General features: G+C 45.4%; 2 protein-coding genes across 5 annotated transcripts in view; both read left to right on the top strand.

Moving 5' to 3' along the window:
* Window positions 1-5,265, top strand: part of Sfmbt1 (Scm like with four mbt domains 1) — a 108,396-nt gene extending 103,131 nt beyond the window's left edge. For all 4 annotated transcript variants that reach the window (XM_052189992.1, XM_052189990.1, XM_052189991.1 and 1 more), the window contains exons 18-21: window positions 367-545; window positions 719-964; window positions 2,141-2,269; window positions 3,483-5,265. In XM_052189992.1, the coding sequence (XP_052045952.1) occupies window positions 367-545; window positions 719-964; window positions 2,141-2,269; window positions 3,483-3,623 (695 nt within the window). In that variant the 3' untranslated portion in view covers window positions 3,624-5,265. The remainder of the gene's footprint in view (window positions 1-366; window positions 546-718; window positions 965-2,140; window positions 2,270-3,482) is intronic.
* A 5,759-nt stretch (window positions 5,266-11,024) lies between these two features.
* Window positions 11,025-19,568, top strand: part of Stimate (STIM activating enhancer) — a 47,811-nt gene continuing 39,267 nt past the window's right edge. Inside the window, exon 1 of the mRNA XM_052189994.1 lies at window positions 11,025-11,324. Coding sequence (XP_052045954.1) covers window positions 11,165-11,324 — 160 coding nt within the window. The 5' untranslated portion in view covers window positions 11,025-11,164. The remainder of the gene's footprint in view (window positions 11,325-19,568) is intronic.

Genomic DNA, 19,568 nt, shown 5'->3' on the forward strand with positions numbered 1-19,568 from the left:
GACAAAGACAAATCATACTGCATGACAAAAGCAATTTGTAAGCAGCGTCTACTGCATGGCTCTGCAGAGAGCACGTTCATCTGCAGCGATGGGGATTAGCAGAGTAGTTGCTCTGCAGTGACTCACTCGGTCCCTGAGAACTTTGTGTCAGTGGATATGTTCTCTGTCTTGACATATCAAGGATTGTTTACATTTCTGTATGTTAGTACAAATCAATTATGTATTTCTCTGTTTATTCTAATGTATGAATTTAAACTGCAAAAATAGTATACCCATTTTCTGGTGTGGTAGCAGAATCCTGTGATTTTATGGTACAAAACAATAATCAAGCTAATTTTTTCCTTCTTTTTGATCATTTATATTAAGCACACTATTATGGAAAGAAGAAAAATAAGAGAATTGGGAGGCCACCTGGTGGGCATAGTAATTTATCTTGTGCCCTGAAAAAAAGCAGTAAGAGGAGAAAAAGACGGAAAAATATTTTTGTTCATAAGAAGAAACGCTCCTCTGCATCTGTTGATAACACCCCAGTGGGCTCACCCCAGGTATGAGATCTGCATCACTTCGTCCTCTCTAGGGGACAGATGTTCCCTGCTTTACAGTCTGTGCACACGGTACCTACACATCTTTTTAACTCCAGGTTCTGGTCAGTAGACAGTTTTGTGCCCATGACTGGTTTGCCCTGGGTTAAAGAGAGATTTCTTTCCCTTTCCTGTAGGGAAGTGGGGGTGAAGACGAGGAGGATGCAGAGGATGGAGAAGATGACTCCCTAACCGAGGGCAGTACATCTGAGCAACAGGAGGAGCTACAGGAAGAGGCTGAAGTGTCAGAAAAACAATCATGCTCCCCTTCTCCCAGCCAGAGTGAGATGCCCACCCCATTGCCCCCAGACACACAGGCCAATAAAGGAGACACCCAGACGTCCTCACCCACAGATGTTGAAAATAAGCCTCCTTCACCAAAGGTACCATGTGAAGAGTCTCCCTCATCTCCCGCTGTCACTGTATGGCACAGCTCTACTTCTTCCCATAAAAACCTAGGAGGAATGTGTAGGGCCATTTTAAAGTGCGCCTCAGGCGCTGGAGAGATGGCTCAGCAGGTGAGAAAACTCCTGCTCTTCTAGAGCACTCTCTAGGTTCTCAGCACCCCCGGAGGGTATCCTACAGAACTGTAATGTCCTCTTCGGTTCCCTGTGGGCAAAGCATGCTCGTGCACACCTGAGTGCATGCATGCATGCACATGCATACACAAACAAAAGTAAATTACAATAAGGAGAGCGACCCTCCACACTGCAATCCCATGAGCTACAAGCATTATTTGGAGATTGGTGATGAAGGGACGCTCTCAGAGAAGCTGTTTGTATTAAGTAAAAAGAAAAAGGTTTCTTGCTAGCTTATTTATAACTTGACATTTGGTTTAAGGAAAAGAGTTGTTTAAATAATTTTTTATAATATGTGTAATTTTCTAGAAACAGGTTATTTACCTATTTAATTCTCTCATTCAGCCATCTTGTTTAGCAATTTACTGTGTACATAAATATACATCATATGGCCTACATAATACTAAAGGCTATTATAATAAACTTTATAATAATTGGTAGAGTACTTGCCTAGCATGCACAAGCCCTAGGTTCAGTCCTTAGTACAGCATAGACAGAGGTTTGTCATCATTCATGCTCCTGTGGTCCTAGTACTTGGGAGGTCAGCAGGAGACCAGTTTAAAGCTGGTATGGGCAACATGAAACCCCTCTAAACAAAACAAAATTACTGTTGTAAACTGGACTTTTTAAGTGTTCCATTAAGAGGAACAATAAGAAATCTATTTTTCATGTTCTTATTGGAAATGCCATTTGCTCTAGCATCCTACCAGAGAACAGCTAAGAACATCCAGAAACACATGGGGAGCAAATAAATAAGATAAAATTTGTATTATAAATTTCCCAGATAAGGAATGCATGTGAGCCTCTTGTCTTCTTTGCTGAAAAAAAAAAAATCCGTCTGAAAGAGAATAACGGGAGTGGGGATGTCAGGGTTAGGACTGCTCTGGATCCTGCCGTGAAGAGGGTTTCATTTCTTTGGGAGACATTTTTGAAATATATGAGTTCTTACACCACTTGTTGATCTCATTCTTGGGAATGAAGGAAATAAGGATTGAAGTTGATGAAAGGCTTCACCTGGACAGTAACCCACTGAAGTGGAGTGTGGCTGATGTCGTGCGGTTCATCAGGTCCACTGACTGTGCTCCACTGGCAAGAATATTCCTTGATCAGGTAATCACAGACAATATAATCTGTAATAACAATGTCTCTTTGATATAGACCTATGCATATTATAGATAAAAATTGCAAGTTTTAGGGAAAAAAAGGCTGTTCTCATTTGTCACTCACGACCTACACCACAAGGGTATGGCTGTGTTCCCTAGGAATCTAAGTCTGTCCTCTAAGTGACTGTACTGGCTGGTTTTGTGTGTCCACTTGACACAGACTGGAGTTATCACAGAGAAAGGAGCTTCAGTTGGGGAAGTGCCTCCATGAGATCCAGCTGTGGGGCATTTTCTCAATTAGTGATCAAGGGGGAGGGCCCCTTGTGGGTGGTTCCACCTTTGGGCTGGTGCTCTTGGGTTCTATAAGAGAGCAAGCTGAGCAAGCCAGGGGAAGCAAGCCAGTAAGAAACATCCCTCCATGGCCTCTGCATCAGCTCCTGCTTCCTGACCTGCTTGAGTTCCAGTCCTGACTTCCTTTAGTGATAAACTGCAATGTGGAAGTGTAAGCTCAATAAACCCTTTCCTCCCTAACTTGCTTCTTGGTCATGATGTTTGTGCAGGAATAGAACCCCTGACTAAGACAGTGACTTAAATTGAAGCATGTATTAATCGATCTCATCTTTTAAAAAACACAGTGATTTGCTGCTTTTTAGAAAAATGTATCCTCTCTAATATGCCAGGCTGTAGAACGATGATCAGTTTTAATCCAGGTGTGGTGAGATACAGCAGACAGAAGATATGGCTCCATACAGAACAACATCTATGACTGCTACCCCCATACTTGGAAAGTTGGAGTCTAGCCTAGGCTACATAGGCTACTTAGACGCTACATAGTGAGACCATGTCTCAAAAATGAAACAGGCCCTATCATCTTTGAATTCTTTTATAAATTTTAGCATTAAAGTTTATAGTTAGTATTTTCAGATAGTTTTAGATTTAAATAGAGTGCTTTAAAAGTATTTTCTTTTCATAAATAGTTATTAGTTACAGGGCTTCCTAGATACTGACTTTCTGTTGAGCGGAATCTATAGATAAGAATGTCAAGGTTGGTAAATTTATTACCAATTCTGAAGGCTTCTCAGGGTGGCGGACTACCCCTCTTTTCAAAGGGAAAGGTAATAGGGGTACAGAACTGTAGTTGTGGTGGCTGGTGGGGTAGGACTGCTGTGAAGGAGTCTCACTATGTGCATATCACAGCCTTTGCTCTTTATCCTCCACAGGAAATTGATGGGCAGGCGCTCTTGCTCCTTACCCTCCCCACTGTTCAAGAATGCATGGACTTAAAGCTGGGCCCTGCCATCAAGCTTTGCCACCACATAGAGAGAATCAAGTTTGCTTTCTATGAGCAGTTTGCCAACTGAGAAGGACACGCAGACTGAGCTGGGTCTGTGAAGCACAGTGCAGCAAACCCTTTGCCCTGCTCTATGTGGCTGCAGTAGTCCTGGGCTGTCGGCCTGCAAGTGTTGGCTTGCTATCTTTGCACTTTCAGGGAAGGAGGACCCACACTGAGGAAGCAGAAACAGCACAAAAATGGCTCTCCTACAGTGGAAATATGGACTTCTGTTTAGAAGATTCCGGTTTTTAAAAAAAATTGTGAGAAAACCGGGAAAGTCTGAATTACCGTTAATGGGACCTGAAAACAAAGAATGATGGTGTGACAGCTGGACCGCACTAATTTGGTTATTTTCATTCTGTTCCTTCCCTCTGTAGATTGGACTTTGTTCTCTGCTTTCTCTTTCTTGAAAAGAGAGGACCTAGCTTTAAGTCAGCACTGGTTTGGGACTGTGCCTGAGGCACATCAGTGCTTCATTGTCGTTGTGTTTTTAAGCTTTTTTAAATTAAAGCAGTTCATTTTGGGGATTATGAAGTGGCTCTAGGGTTTTGAATGTATAGTAACACTTTGATCCATTTTAAAATCTATTCTTAGGAGTTCCTTTGTTTACTACCTCTGTTGATGACTGCGCTTACAGCCATGAGTGACATTTTTTGTATGATGCCATTTTAAAGCTGAATGCTAAACTATGACAGAAATTAGAGAAGGCACTGCCTGCTTTCTTAAAGATATCATGTCGGCACTTACACCACCAGTCCCTTAACCAATTTGTCCTAAGAATTCTACTGTTGTGTCCTCCATCATGAATGACCCGGTTTTGGCCACCATTGTTAAGTGGCTTTACAAAGACCTATGGGTATTTCAGTTTAATTACTCTCTCCCTATTAGTTCTGAAAGGTATTTAAGTGGCTTTTATTTTACATTTATTTTTCTGTTAGAGTTATTTAACTACCTCTGTTTTATTTCTGGAGTTTCTACTCCCAGTGAAAATCAGTATGTGTTCTTTGGACCCACTGTCAAGCACATTTTTCTGGTTTTCTACGTATGTCCACGTAGACACATAACAGAGAAATGTGTCTTTGTAGATGGCACAAAGTATGAAGTTCCTTAATAGTGTCCTCAGTTATGAGTACTGAGAGGTAGTTGAGTCTATGACCACGCTACCCCAAGTGTCCCCGATCTTATCTCCTCTGGAAAGCTGAGCAGGGCCTGGTTGGTACTTGGATGGGAGAGGTGGTTACAGAGTCTGGAAATCTCTGTCTAGCCACATTTATGCCTGTCTTCAGTTAAACCAGTTTAAATTGAATGTAGTTACAGTCTGAAAGAGTCCCACTCAGTAGCTCATTCTTTTGAAGTTTTTCATGTTTTAAGTTAAACTCAAGTTGACGAGAAGCTCCAGGTGAATTTTCCCTTACGTGGCGTTGTTAGCTATTCTAGAAGACTAGCACGTGCTTGACTGCAGCCATGAATAAGGAAGGACGTGCACACACAACTGCCCCTTTACTGTTCTCCTTGTTGATGATTTATTTATTTATTTATTTTTGATTACCCTAATCCCTACAGATTTATACCCTAAGCATTTTTCCTCAAGAATTGAAAATGTTTTAAAACTGCCAACTGAGTAACTTCTGAACAAGTATACAAATATAAGGTAATATTACAAATTTAAATTGTGATTTTTTTTTTCTTTTGTCACCTCAACTCCCACCTGTTTTTCTGGACACTGGGAAAGTCTGTAGTCTGGATTCTCTTCCTCACTGGACAGCCGTCTAACCAAGTCTTAACAGCAGTAGCCCTTCACATAGGTCACCGACAGGAATATCTGGGAAGAAGCTTCATTTGAGTATGGTTCATTTATTTGAGCTTACTTGGAGATCCATCTTGTAAAAAACGTGATTCTTTCATGCCATGGAGAGAAGCAGGCGCGGCACTAGGAAACAGGGTTGGCAGACTGATTGTGGTGGCTCTCTTCATAGACTCTCCTGAGACCACAGGAGGGGAGTCATGTGCGGACACAGAGGCCATGCCTGTAGGAAGGACCTTGCGTTGTTCCTTTAGTGAAGTGGAAGGTGGCAGCCATGGTTGTCCTTCACGTCTCTTCGTGTCTCAGATCACAGAATGTGAACTGACAGAGGTGCCTGCGAGGTGACGCACATGACTGAAGGCCCGAGTGGGGTGGGCAGGGTGGGCACCGTGGTTACTCCATATCTGCTGTCTCCTATGGAAAGACCAGGCGTAAGTTAGACAAGAGGAGGGCTTCCCTAAACAGTTCTTGCACTCTTATTGGGATTCAGTCATATCAAAGAACTATCTAACCCATCCCTCCTCACAGTAAGAGGATAATTATATGAGAATATTGCAGAGGACTTTAAGTATAAAATTATAATCCCAAACTGGATATGGTGATAGATACTTTAATCCCAGTACTTGGGGAAATGAGGATCAAAAGTTTAAAATCAACCTCAGCTATATAGTGAATTCTAGGCTAGCCTGGCTTATATGAGACCCTGTCCCCCCCTTTTTAATTGTTTTTATTTCATGTATCTATCAAAGAGACAGGGATTAGGCTGGGTAGCAGTGATGGTTCGGTTAAGATGCTGGGGTGTTTTAAGTTTGATAACAGCTTGCATTGTTGGGGTAAGTGGTTTATATGATGCACATTTGTATGTGAAATCTGTTTCAGAGACAGCCAACCTCAAGCTTTTTAGAGGTATGCTGTGAGGAGACTGTCTGGAGTTCACCTGCAATTGTTCTCATAGCTTGCCTACAGTCAAGTTTTTATGATCCATCTTTAGCCTGGGTTGACAAACAAAATTCATGAATGGACCATACTGTCCTCCCAGACATGAAAACTTCACTGACCACAACTAGACTTTATACCTATATTGGTCCTCTAGAGAAAGTTCAACTGTATGTGTAGGTTGACCCTGATATTTTGACTATATCTGCTGATTTCCTTTTCAAATACAGGGAATACATTAATGGAGCCTTTTAATTACACCTTTAGCCTTTCTTTAGCAATATACACAGATTCCTGTTTTTATAATACAGGTATATAGAAGGGTACTAGCCAAGCTCTGGAAATGAAGATCTTGGTAAATATCAATTATTGAATTTAAAAGAGGCAGGCATAGAAAACCAGTTTAGAGTTTGACCTTAGTATGTCTCTTCGAGAAATAAAAGTATTTTCACTGTGAGGGAAAGGGCATTAGACCAAAGCTTCCTGAAGACTTGAATACATTGTACATGCTCTTTAGAACCACTTTAGTTACTAATGTGGTGCCTGGGTGCCTGAAGAAGGCAGATAGGACTGAAAACATCCCACCCCTCTCAAGCCAACATTGTTTCCAAGAGACATGGGAGTCTAAATGAAAGGTAACAGCAGGGTAAAAACTTGTAAAATCATAAAAACTGTCACTGGGATTTACTCTCAGTTGGCACCTCTCACCAGAGCTTACATTGAAGAGATCCTTGTCCAGTTGGAGTGATTGCCAACAGTTCTGGAAGAGTCGTTAGTCTGTGGAAATAACATTGAGTTTGAGCTTGCCTTACATACTGGGAATATTCCACATGTGTGCAAAACTACACAAGTTCCTAAGTATTCCTGTGAAGAGGACTGTGTTGTTCTTATGAAATGAAGTAGAGAACTTGGGCAGACAATGTGTTCCCTTTATAAATTTGGATGTCTTTGGTCCTAGGATCTTTGTAAGTTCTGTGTCTTATAACCATAATGCCAGCTCAGAAACTCTGTAAGGACAGAGCCTCCAGTACAAACAACACGTAATAGTCATTGGCTATATTTATTTGAAATGTTTTTCTCGTGAACTTCAATGACTGCTTTGTATGAGAATGTATGTACTTGGGGAATTTGAGTTTATTCTAATAAGCTACCTATTGGCCCGGAGCTTCTTTTTAAGAACCCTAAACTCCAAGTGCAGTACAGATGGATCTGGTTCCAGGTGCACTCGTTTGGGTTGTTTTCCCTACTGCTTGTCTTCAGCCACATAGGCGACTTTGCTCTGGGAACAGCCTTAAGGATGAGGCATACAGGTAGTGCAACTTAATGCAGCGCATGTTGACCTTGCTGCTGTGTTTAATAAGAAGTCAACATTTCACAAGAACCAGCAAAACCGGGATGAAAGTTTGTAGGGGAGATTGAGAGATTAAAAAAAAAAAAGCAGGTCTAAAACTCTCATAATGCTTTTTTCTGATGAGTCTGGTATGGTAGACTTCTATAGCCTACCATGGTGAAGTCTTGTGAAAGAGAGACAAGCAATAGGTTGACCAGATGGTTGTCACTACCAGCAGTAAAGTGCAGAATGGAGCCACTGGGAAGCAAGCAAGGGAGGGAGGGACTTGTGTGAGAGAGGGACTGCTCTGTGTGGACGCTCAGGCAGGAGGGCTCCTGTACGGCTCATCCTGTCTGTGTCTAGGTGACAACACAGTTCAGATGATTAGCAGAGGCTGAGGCGAAGCAGGCAGTCCCTAGTCCTTGGTGAGAAGCACTGGGGTTTAAGTGTTCATGCTTCCTCCCACCTCCCTCCTTTTTCCCCCTAAAGACAATCAGGGGCTCGCCAGGATGGACTCCAGGCTGCTTCCCGCACCGTCCTTAGCCCTCTCGCCAGTTCTCTCTCTTTGGAAGTAATGCACTTTGTTTAATGTATTTTGCCTTTAAAAAAAAAACAAAACAAGTTGCTTGTTTGGAACAAAATGAGATGCTTTTGGCACTGTATCATTCCTGCTTGCTGTTTTTCCTCTTAATTTAAAATTTTATGCATTGAAGACAAAGTACACTTAAGGAGAAATATGCACAAGAATACCTATTAAAATAACTCCCATCAAGTCTGATGGTATACTTTTTAAGGATTAAAAACAAAACAAAACTATTTTGAGTGAATATATGCGTGCTTTTCTTTCTTTTTGGCAAATAAGTTTATAGTAAGCTTTTGATATGACAGTTTTAAGTGGATATGAGAAAGGTATTAATCTAACTTCATTTGTGCTAACTTTACTGTAGCTAGAGTACATTCTTCCAAACTCTTTAGTAGAGCCTCAGAGAATCATTTCTGAAATGAGTAAGAGAGGCCCTTCCTACTTAAATTCTAGAAGCTATCCCAACCCCTACCCCTGGTGTCTTATCCATCCCTTCTGTATTTAGATACATTTTGTTTTGTTTCATTTTGTTTGTTGTTTTTCAAATTAGTAAGAAGAGATTGGGTGAGCAGAATCCTTCCCACTCCCCAAGAATTCTGTCCTCAAATTCTGAAGAATCTGTAGGCCTGAGACCCATCTACACCTGGCAGTTCAGAGTGATGTCGCACCTCAGTGTGCAGGGCAGTGTCACACCTGACTGTGCAGAGCAGTCATATCTGTGTATGCAGAGTGGTGTCATACCTGACTGCAGAGCAATGTCACATCTGACTCTGCAGAATGATGCCACACTTGACTCTGCAGAGCAGTGTCATATCTGTGTGTGCAGAGTGGTGTCACACCTAAACGTGTAGAGCAGTGTCACACCTGAGAGTGCAGAGCTGTGTTTCTCCCAGACTTCATTTGTCAGCTGTGTGTACAGTTTTTTCATGAACTCTTATGTCTTCAAGCAACTACTAATCTCCTTGTGCCTAACCACAGCCTCTCTTGCTTTAAGACATGTCCTCTGGTTCTTCCTGAACATGAGCTGTAACTGCTGAGTGCTTTGTGTGTGAGATCCTTAGAGGGAATGATGGAACTTTACATTTCCCTTATATGTTCATTTATTTTCCCAATCTTTTTCAATAAATTTTTAAATTTTAAAATGTATACTTTAAAATTCAGGTAAATTTAATTTGTTGTCTGCCAAATGTGTTGGATTCAAGAGTGAATCAAGACTGGCTCTGCCTTCAGGAAGTTCATGCCCAGGAGAGAGACCTAGCTGTCTGATCTAACGTTCGTACAGCTAAAAGTGCTGGTGGAAGAGGACACACAGGAAGGTGAAAGTGCAGTGGAGACGGCGGTCAGGTGGGCTTGCTGCCTGGGCAGCAGCTCATGGAGCAGGGCCGGAGAGCAGCGTCCCATACATTAGAGCGCTGTATGGAGATACGGGTGTGCGAATAGACGGAAGAGAAAGGCTGCAAACTGCATGTCCCCTGAGTTACAGCGTCTGTATTCCTGTTAACAACAACAACAACAAACTTTGGAAAGCATTTCGTCCTCTTTGATAATTAGAACTTCTTGAGGAAATTTCTTTAGAGTTAGTATTTAAAAGATACCTTGGTGTACTTTGGACCTGTACCATGCACATGTCACACCTGACATGCAGCAGAACAGTCCGAACTCTGGGGCACCAAGAAGAGGTGTCTAGAGAGACAACAGAGATGTCTGGGGGCCTGGGTAGTAAGACAAACTTAAATGGGAGTCTGTGCACACCGGTGTTTTGGAGGAAAAAAAATGAAATCAGACTGGGTGTGGCGACATATGCCTTTAGACAAAGGCAGGCTGATCCTAGTCTCCATAATGAGTTCCAGATGTTGTCTCAAAACAAAAACCGTTGTGTTTGCAGTTGTATCTCATAAGTGAACAGAGCAGGGGTGTGCGCATGCTGGCTTTGCACTTGAACTCGCTGTTTTTATAAAGTGAAAAGTGGATTGAAGTAACCATTTAAGGAGGGTGTGGTGGTGGGGAAGTGTAGTGGCACTTCACTGTAGTCCTAGCTACTTCCGGAGGCTGAGGTGGAAGAATTGAGTCCAGAAGTTCAGATTAGCCTGGACAATTCAAAAGAACAAATCTCTAACAAAACAGCAAACTCAGACTGTGGTGTCATAGGCCATAGTTCAAGCACTTAGAGAGTGTGGGCATGAAGATCATGAGTTGAAGGCCACCCTTGTTTTATAGGTCCTTCTTTTAAGTTTGAGGGCAGCCTGGGCTACATAAGTGCCTGTTTCAAAACAAAACCCCCGCAAATTATGTTTGGGGGACAGGGATTCACCCTGGAGCTTTGATTAATGAATTGAATCCTCTGGCTTTTGACCGTGAAAGTAGAACACTAAATCCCTGGCGTGGGATGAAGACTCAGACGTCTGAGATTGTTGTACTCAGCACCATACTTTAGCATAATGTTGCCGCAGGTTCTGGGCTCCACTTCTGAAGTAGTGAACCGAATCTGAAGGCAGAATGTAGGAGTATTCTTAGGAAATTGCCCAGGGCATACAAGATTTACCTTGGAGGGGAAAGGGATTTAACAACAGACTTCATCACAGTCCCTGACCCGGCTCTCATGACCTAGAACACAAGGCTCTGGGGATTCCTTTCACAGTCTGGCTCACCTATCTACCTGCAGATTCTCGCCGCCCCCCCCCCCAGCCCCGCCCCAGCCCTAGCTAGAGCCCCGCCCCAGGGGATCGAAGCCCGCCTCACGCCTGCCTCGACCAATCAAGCTCCACGATCTCGGACGTCGGGTTACGCGCGGCGCGGAGGCGGCCGCGGGCTGAGATACCGGCACCCAGCTCCAGGTCTCGGGTCGCGCGCGGCTGGGCAGCGCGGCCCGGGCTGCAGCGAGGCCGGCGGCCCCTCGCGCCCTCCCGTCAGGCCGCCATGCAAGGCCCGGGAGGGAACGTGAGCCGCGGATTGCCGGGCGGGCCGGCCTCCACCGTCGCGTCCGGGGCGGGCCGCTGCGAGAGCGGCGCGCTCATGCACAGTTTCGGCATCTTCCTGCAGGGGCTGCTCGGCGTCGTGGCCTTCAGCACACTGATGCGTGAGTCCGGGACCCCGGCCCCTCCCTGTCCCCGCATCGCCAGCCGCAATCCCAGCCCCACCCCGGGGACCCTCCTGTCCTTAGAGTTCCGGCCTGGGCACTGGGCCCTTGGGCTGCGGTGCCTCCCTCTCCCGCGAGACCGTGCTGGGCATTCGAGACCAGAAGAGAGTCCCGGACCCTGGGCTTAGAGCTGCAGCTTGTGGCCAGGAGTGACCCTGCCCCTCACCACCTTAGACCTGTCTCTTGTCTGATGCCAGCATAAATGTGGTCCCCTCCCACTTTGCCATTGCAAATTAAGGTTACCCCACTTTTCGATGTGGACCGAGATCCCCCCCCCAACCCCCGAAAGATAGCTCCTTCTCAGGAGCTCCTCGTAGCCTTCCTCCCCTTGGCTCTTAGACCCTGCATCTTTAAGTCTCTGCTAGCCTCATGCTGGGCTCCTCTCTGACCCTTCACTCCCAGTGTCTGCCCTCTCTGTTGGGTGTGTGGATACTCACCTACACCCACCTGTAGTGTTAGGGCAGTGCAGTCGGTGCTCCCACATTCCCGCGCGACCCCCAGCCTTGCTCCCTCTATTGTTCAGGGAAGATCCTCTCTGACTGCCGTGGTCCCCACATCTCGACCTCCTTTTTCACCTGTTCCGCTCTATCCCGAGCTTTCCAAATTAAGTTGTATCGGAAGTTTCCCCTTGCTGTTCTTCCAAACCACGTTTGTTGTTTACTTTTTGTTTTTTTTAATTTTCTCTTTTTTCGTGTGGTTGACTTGATGGGGGAGGCTTAGAGGTTCCGGGAAAGGTCTCAGAATCTCCATGCCAAGTCGCCAGAGGCACTTCTTGGGGAGTTTTATAGTAAAGAAGGAAGTTACAGATGACCCTTGTTGCCCAGTGGGGGTTGGAATAAGGGCTTTGTTTGCCCTTGGCTTGGGAGGTTGTGCTGTTTCCCTGATGGACACAGACAGACAGACTGACACGAAAGGATGGAGGTGTCTTGGCACATAGGCCTGTGATGTGTTAGGAGTTATAACTAAGCTATTATATAGAGGCTTTAATTCCAAAACTGACTTGTTTCAAAACTGTGCTCTGTGGGCAGAATGGGGAATTCCAGCATGATGTACTCTTTACTGGGGGCGTGGGGGGGCGTGTCCTGCTGCAGCTCTCAATGCAGATGTAGGGTTGTCCTTGCCCCAGGCTTCAAGTGACCCCATAGCTCCTGATTCTGGTCACTGTTTCTTTATGGCTACTTGGCTTTGAACAAGAAGTGTCTGACTTGCCACTGTTTCTTTTCCGTCCAGACTTGGGTTGCCATTTTCTCTGTTGAACCAATGCTTGGCTGTTCTCACAATGATAGTTTGTGACAACTTAACCAGACTCGGTTGCCAACAGGTGCATATTCTGCTGGGCGTGTTTTCAGGACACTGTGAATGGGCTCCTGGTTCTTCTCTCTTCCAGCCACTGTCCTTTTTTGACAAACTCTAGGTTTCATTTTTATTATGCAAAACCTGGGGTTTTTGTAGCGTGGACCTGGCAGTTCTCGTGGGTGTGACCCCCTAGAGCTCATTTGTGATTCAGAGAGGGACTTGGCAATTATTTCAGTCCAGGGATGCTCACAGATGAGAATCATCAGGGTGGATTTGTTCAGGCTGGTAGTACTGTCCCCGCAAGTCTTCGGGGACACTCAGTTCCTCGAGTCATCTTCAGTGTGAGTTTACGCATAGGTGCCAGGATTGCTAGGACCTTCTGCAAGTGTGTACTAAGTGAGAAAGTTGATTCCTGTTCAGGGGAAGGCTCCATGTGGAAGGGCTTTATGAACATGGCCGAAAGCCTCGGGCCCAGTGAGAGGTCTTGTTATGTAGAAGAGCTGAGACAGGCACAACTGGGTCTGTCCTGGACACAGAGTAGATAGAGCCAGCCAAGATGACAGGACTTTTGTACTAGATTGGGAGATTTCCTGGGCTGTAACCTGTTTGGGAAGCACCTTTCATATGGCTTAGATTCCTTGGTCCTGCTGAGACAGGATTCTGGGGCTTTTCCCTTCTGAATAGCTAAGACAAGGGGGAGTTCTTAGGGACCGCCTTATACTCTTGGACTGGATTTTTGCTGGGGAAGCACATCTGGCAGCTGTCAGGCCCTGTCTTCCTGATCACAAAATGTGTCTGGCAGAGCTGCTGGAATCAAGGGCCAGCCTCCTGGGCCAGAGCCCAACTGGAAGTCCCTTAAGAAGGGGGAGGCGGGGACCTTCCTTTAGCACTCCTATCTTTATGGTCTTCAGATTCTTCTGGACAGTTTGAATGAGCAGTGCCTGTATCTTTGGGGTCTTCCCCTTCCTGGTACCCTGTCCCTTGAGGCAGGAAAGTCAGTGCCTCTCTTGGGTCCTATCCCAATTCTGATTACAGGGACTCTTCAGTTTTCCTGCTGGACCTGCTCTTGCTGTAGTATAACAGACCCACTTGTGCCTGGAAGACCGAGGTCTTCTACCTTTACATCCACAGATCCACTGTTATTCTCCTTTCCCTATGCATAAAATCACTTTACCCTCATTGCTGTGTTTTCTACCGGTATGGGTAGGCTTTGTACTAGAGGAAGGATTTGGACGTTATCTTACTATAATCACCTGGGGAAAATTTGGGTTCTTACAAGTATTTCCCCCCTTATACTCAGATAGACGCCGCCTTGTGTTATATCTGAAGTTGCACACTCACTCAGACTAGATGGCTGAGGGCATCTATGCCAGGTGTGGTGCGTATCCTGTTCTTCGTGCTACTTTATAAGCATGCAGACTGTTAGAGTCCACTAGACACTGGGCAGCACCACTTTGTGAATTAAGTAAGTAGGTGGACTTTCCAGAGCTTTCAGCCAAGGAGACCTCTGTACAAGGAATGCCCAGCGAACTCAAGCCAGATTATAAAGTTTCTAGCTACTCTGAGTTTTCTGAGATGTTATGTAACTGACGGGGCATCTACATAGAGACTTTTAAGCCAGAGGCTTTGACATGATCCGCCTGCCCAAGGGCTCTGCTTGGTCGGTGTCTCTGTTTCTAGTCCACGGCATGTCACTCAGACTAGAGTTGCAGCAGAACGTAACTGAACAGCTGTGAAACCTGACAAACTATTCCACCGTAGGAGAGTCATCCAGCTGTCAGCCAAAGGGCGGTGGCGGCTGGTGTGTTAGCACTTGGGGTGTTTACTCTCACGACTTGCGAGTGCAGAGCAAACTCAAGCTTCCTTCACCACGAACAGGCAGGTTTCTGAGCTGAGGTGTGGACAGAATTGGCTTTTAGCAAAACAAGCACTTTGACAGCTCGCATAAATCTGCCTGTGTGCTTTCATGGCTGATAAGGGGCCTGCCCGGCTGATAGACATGAATCTGTATGGTACCAGCAGGGCACTGCCATTAAGAAGTCGTAGGTTTTTTCTGTGACCCAAAGCAAAATCACAAAGCAGTCTACTCAGAGTTGCTATCTTACTCTCAGAGAAGGCTGTGTGGAATTTTCACTCCCGCAGAGCTGGCCTCCCTGTGCTCCCTGTACACAGAGCTGGCTCGATGGTCCTCATGGTCACCTCTGTAGATCCCATCACAGCTTTATCTTTAAGAATGTCAGAAAGGCAAATGCCTGCCTGCTAGCTAGTCTCACAAGTCCACACTTTGTCATGCTTTCTCTCTACACGACTTTCTTTTTCCCAAGCCTTTTGAAGAAAAGATGCAATCATTACCACACTTTATCTTTCAGTACTTCAGCTTCCTCCTAAGAATAAAGGAAGGTAGGCAGAGGCAGGTGGATTTCTTTTGAGCACAGCCTGGTCTACATAGTAGGTTCCAGGACAGCCAGGTCTACATAAACCAAACAATAGAAAGAGAAAGGTCAGTGACTTCTTGGTAAATAGGTCCTCTGTGTAACACCTAACAGGATTAACAACCCTATAGGATGGATTTCTGAGTTTGAGGCCAGCCTGGTCTATAGTGAGTTCCAGGACAGCCAGAGCTACACAGAGAAACCCTGTCTGGAAAAACCAACCCAAAAAGAAAACAAACAAACAAACAAATGCCCTCTGTATAATCATCTAGAGATATCCACTGTGTATTCACATTTTCCCAAATGCCATCTATTTTGTAGTTAGAGTTGTTTGTTTGTTTGTTTTTAGATTGAGTCAACGGCACCATATGTTGTGCTTGCTTTGGGCTTTGCCGTTGCAGTCCTGAAACTGAACCCGGCCTCACCATGACAGGCTAGTGTTCCACCGCTCGCACTGTCTCCAGCCCCACCTTTAGTTTTTAATGGCATTGGCCTTTGGAAGAGTCCTGCCTCGTAACTGAAGTGTCCACATTCTACACAGGTCCCTAGGTGTATCCTTGGAAGTCTGTGTTGTGTCATTGACCCCAGTGTTTCCCCAGTTTGGAACAATTAAAGTCATACAAACTTTTTTGTGTAAGAACACTCCATAAAAGGTGCTGTGTGCTTCTAATAATGTCAGGAGGCTATAGCTCTGACGAAGCAAACCCTTGACTGAGTGATGGCGCACACCTTTAATCCCAGCACTGGGTAGGCAGAGGCAGGTGGATTTCTTTTGAGCACAGCCTGGTCTACATAGTAGGTTCCAGGACAGCCAGGTCTACATAAACCAAACAATAGAAAGAGAAAGGTCAGTGACTTCTTGGTAAGAGTAGGAAGATTTCTCGCTTTTCCCTTATAAAAATACGGTTCTCGCCATGATGCTTTAAGAGCGAACCAAAGCCCTGCTCCTCAGTAACCTTTCTCCTAGAGGTTGCTTCCTCTCTGGGAGCTGGACTGTAAGGCAGTAAGGGACTAGCACCAGCACTTAGTCCTCCCCTTCCTGTGGAAAGGAAGGACCTTCCTTTTTCTCTCCTGTGCTGTGGCGAATGTTAGCCGGATGCTTCCGGGTGTTCATGTTCTAAAGACTTGGATTTCTAGATATTCATCTATTTGATAGTTTTGTCCAAATGGCATTCTGCTGCTTCATTTATAGTAAACATTTATTAATTTGGAGGGGTTTTTGGGGGGTTTTTGGGGGGGGGTTGGTTTTTTGGATTTGTTTTTTTTGTTTGTTTTTTTTCCGAGACAGGGTTTCTCTGTGTAGCCCTGGCTGTCCTGGAACTCACTCTGTAAATCAGGCTGGCCTTGAACTCAGAAATCCGCCTGCCTCTGCCTCCCAGAGTACTGGGATTACAGGCATGCGCCACCACTGCCCAGCAATTTGGAGTTTTATGATCCGAATCGTAGAATAATTTCACCAAATGCATTTTTTTAAATTACTAACTACTGCTGTTGGCCAGGTGTTGCTCTGTAGGGGCCTGTCAGACCTCTGCTGCTTTCATGATCTGTGTAAACCCTCTTTAATTAGTAAAATATTTGCATGAAGATGAAGTTGTGTTGAAGGAGCTTCTTCACAGGAAGTTAGAAACAGCAGGACCTTAGCTGTGGATGCAGTCCACACTCCAGTCCCTTCTGTCCTTGAGCAGTGGAGGTGATTTCTCTCTTCTGGGCCTGTGGTGATTGGAAGTTGTCAAGGATCAGTGACAGGGACACATCCGGGTCTCTGTGGGTGCAGGGTGATGGCATCTTCCTCCTCCTCAGTGCATTCACAAGTCCCAGGAAAGATCAATGCTTACACACGGTCTCTTGAATGGGGTTAAGGGTTCGCCTCTCTGTGGTTGCTGTTTGCACAGTGCCCTTACATCAAACAGTGTAAGGACCTTTAGCCCTCCTCAGAGTCCATAATAAAAAAAAAAATTAAAAAAAATGAAAAGGCAAACAAACCTTTTCCCCAACTGGCAAGGTGGGTGTAAAATCTGAGTGGGCATGTCCCCAGAACTGTAGTTTAGTAGGTGCCACCCTACCTGCCCTACCCACCCCTTCCCTGTGTTTTCTTCACCGCGATGCCCCATGGGGCCCCAAGGGAGCGGAGCCTTCCGTGGCTAAGCAACTTCCAGATGGCTACCCTGCCTTCTACCCACCCTTTATTTTATTTCGCTCAGGTTCTTGTGGGGCGGTGGCTGTAGAGTCCCTCTCTTCCCTGCAGTTCGTTCTCCCTGAGGCCCCTCTGCTCGCTCCTGTGCTGAGCGCTTGATGTGCCCACAGGAATCCTGAAGCGAGGATTTCGTTTTGTGTTGTAAGCAAGGAGCTTGATCTTGTGCCTTCATGTTAATAGCCATAGAGCAGAGAAGCCAAGTCCCTCAAACATTTAAGTGCTCTCGTGTTCTTCCTGCCCCTGCTTACCTGTCTGCTCCTCTCACAGCCGCGGCAGCTCCCTTCATGGCTGCTTTACTCTGAATTCGGCTGTGAGCAATCTGATTGCCTTCCTTTCTCCTTCATCTTTCCCCTACCCAGCTCTTTGGTTTCTGACACAAGGCTCACGATGTGGTCCTGACGGTGGTGGTGGTGGTCTCCCTGCCCTGAGTGCTGAGGGGACAGGGGTGTGCCACCGTACTGCTCAGTGGGGTTTTCTTTCTCTTCTTGTTCCATGTATTGTCTGTCACTTTAAATTATCTTGTGATAATTGATAACATTAAAAACGTCAATTTGGAGCCAGATACCATTTGAAGCCAGCCTCATCTACATAGCAAGTTTTAAGCCAGTCAGGGCTATGTAGTAAGACCTTGTCTCAAAAACACCCAGTGTACATGTGTCTAAATTGGGCTGGCCATAGTGTCTCTCACCCATGGTCCTAACACTTGGGAAACTAAGACAGGAAGATCCTATCCTCAGGCTAACCTAGGCTAAATAATAAAACTGTCTCAAATAAAGTGTAGGAGGAAGGGAAGCTATAAAATATATTTTATGAATATTTACATAAATACATCTGATGTGACTTTCCAGTTATTTCATGCCTGTTGAGTTACATTTTGCATTTGTGGATGTTTCCTTAGCCCTTAGCGGGCAGTGTCCTCTCTGAGGGCTGAGGGCTGGTATCTGAACACAGATGAAGAGAGTACAGGACTTGCTAACTGGTGAGGAAGAGATTTCCAGCATCCTGTGTGGTTTACGGATACCTTGTACGAACCCAGAGTTCACAGTTCATTTTCTTTGTGCTGTGTGACTGTTAGTCATTTTAAGAGTTTTGTCTTATAAATTATTTGGTGCATAGGAGTAGTCAGTCTCTGAGAGTCTCCCACTGATAACGTGTTGTCCCTTTCTCCCACAGGTTTTCAGAGTAGCACTACTGGCATTTCAAATCATATTATTTTTTGTGGTGGGGACCGGTCCTCTGCACTCTAAGGCACTTGTAATCTCTGTGGCCTACCCTATGTTGTGACAACCACTGCAGATATCTGTAAGCATTGCCAAGTGTTCTTTGGGATGTAGTTGTCCTTATTTGAGAATCACTGAATCTGTTCAGCACGTGCCTCACACAGGAAGCTTATTTCAGCTCATAATAACAGCAGCATATTCTCTGTCCCCAAGTATGAGAACGGTGGCCTGTCAGGACTTAACCAGGGACTGTCCTCCTAGCCTCATCATGTCCAATCTGTGCTCCAGCATTGATGCAGGCAGATGTGCCTTTGGAAGACATTTAATCCTGACAGCCACCTATACAACTTGTATCTCCTTATAAATGTGGAAATTGAGTTATAGAGGAGTGTACTCAGGGTCACACAGTCAATAAGCAGAACCACGTAGTCCAGCCCTGGAAGGTTCCTTTTGGGCGAAAACCAAAGGAGGGTCCTTGCTAACCGGCTGTTACTGGTTATCCGTCGCTTTCATAGCGGCTCAGGGAAAGTAGACATTTCAGCCCTAGGTTTTGTTTGTTTTGTTTTGAGATGTGTTCTCTAAATTCTAGCTGGCCTGTAACATGTAGACCATGCTGTCTCTTGTCTTTATCTGGAGAATGCTAGGGTTGAAGGTGTATATAACCAGGCCAGCAGCCATCTTTAGTTTCTTCTTCTAGCCCTGGTTCTGTGCACCTCCCAGGGCATGGCCACAGAGAATCTCGCTAGGTTGTGCAAGTTCTGGGAGCCACTGTTGCCCACCCTGTGAGCATGCCCCTGTGAGCATGCCCCTGTGAGCATGCCCCTGTGAGCATGGCCCAGGCATTAGTAGAGTTGGCCTTTGCCCTGGAATGTCTCCAAACAAGAACCTGCTCGGCAGCAAATTCTGAAATCCTGAGCCTTTGTGTCCAGTAGAACAGGCCTTCTCCCTTGAGTTCTGAAATCCTGAGTTATCAGTAGGCTTGTCTCCTTCCATTCCATTTGGCTTCTGGGACTTTCATTCTGAAGGGTACTTTGTGCAAGAG

This window comes from Apodemus sylvaticus, chromosome 8 (genome assembly GCF_947179515.1).
Source record: "Apodemus sylvaticus chromosome 8, mApoSyl1.1, whole genome shotgun sequence".
Lineage (NCBI taxonomy): Eukaryota > Metazoa > Chordata > Mammalia > Rodentia > Muridae > Apodemus > Apodemus sylvaticus.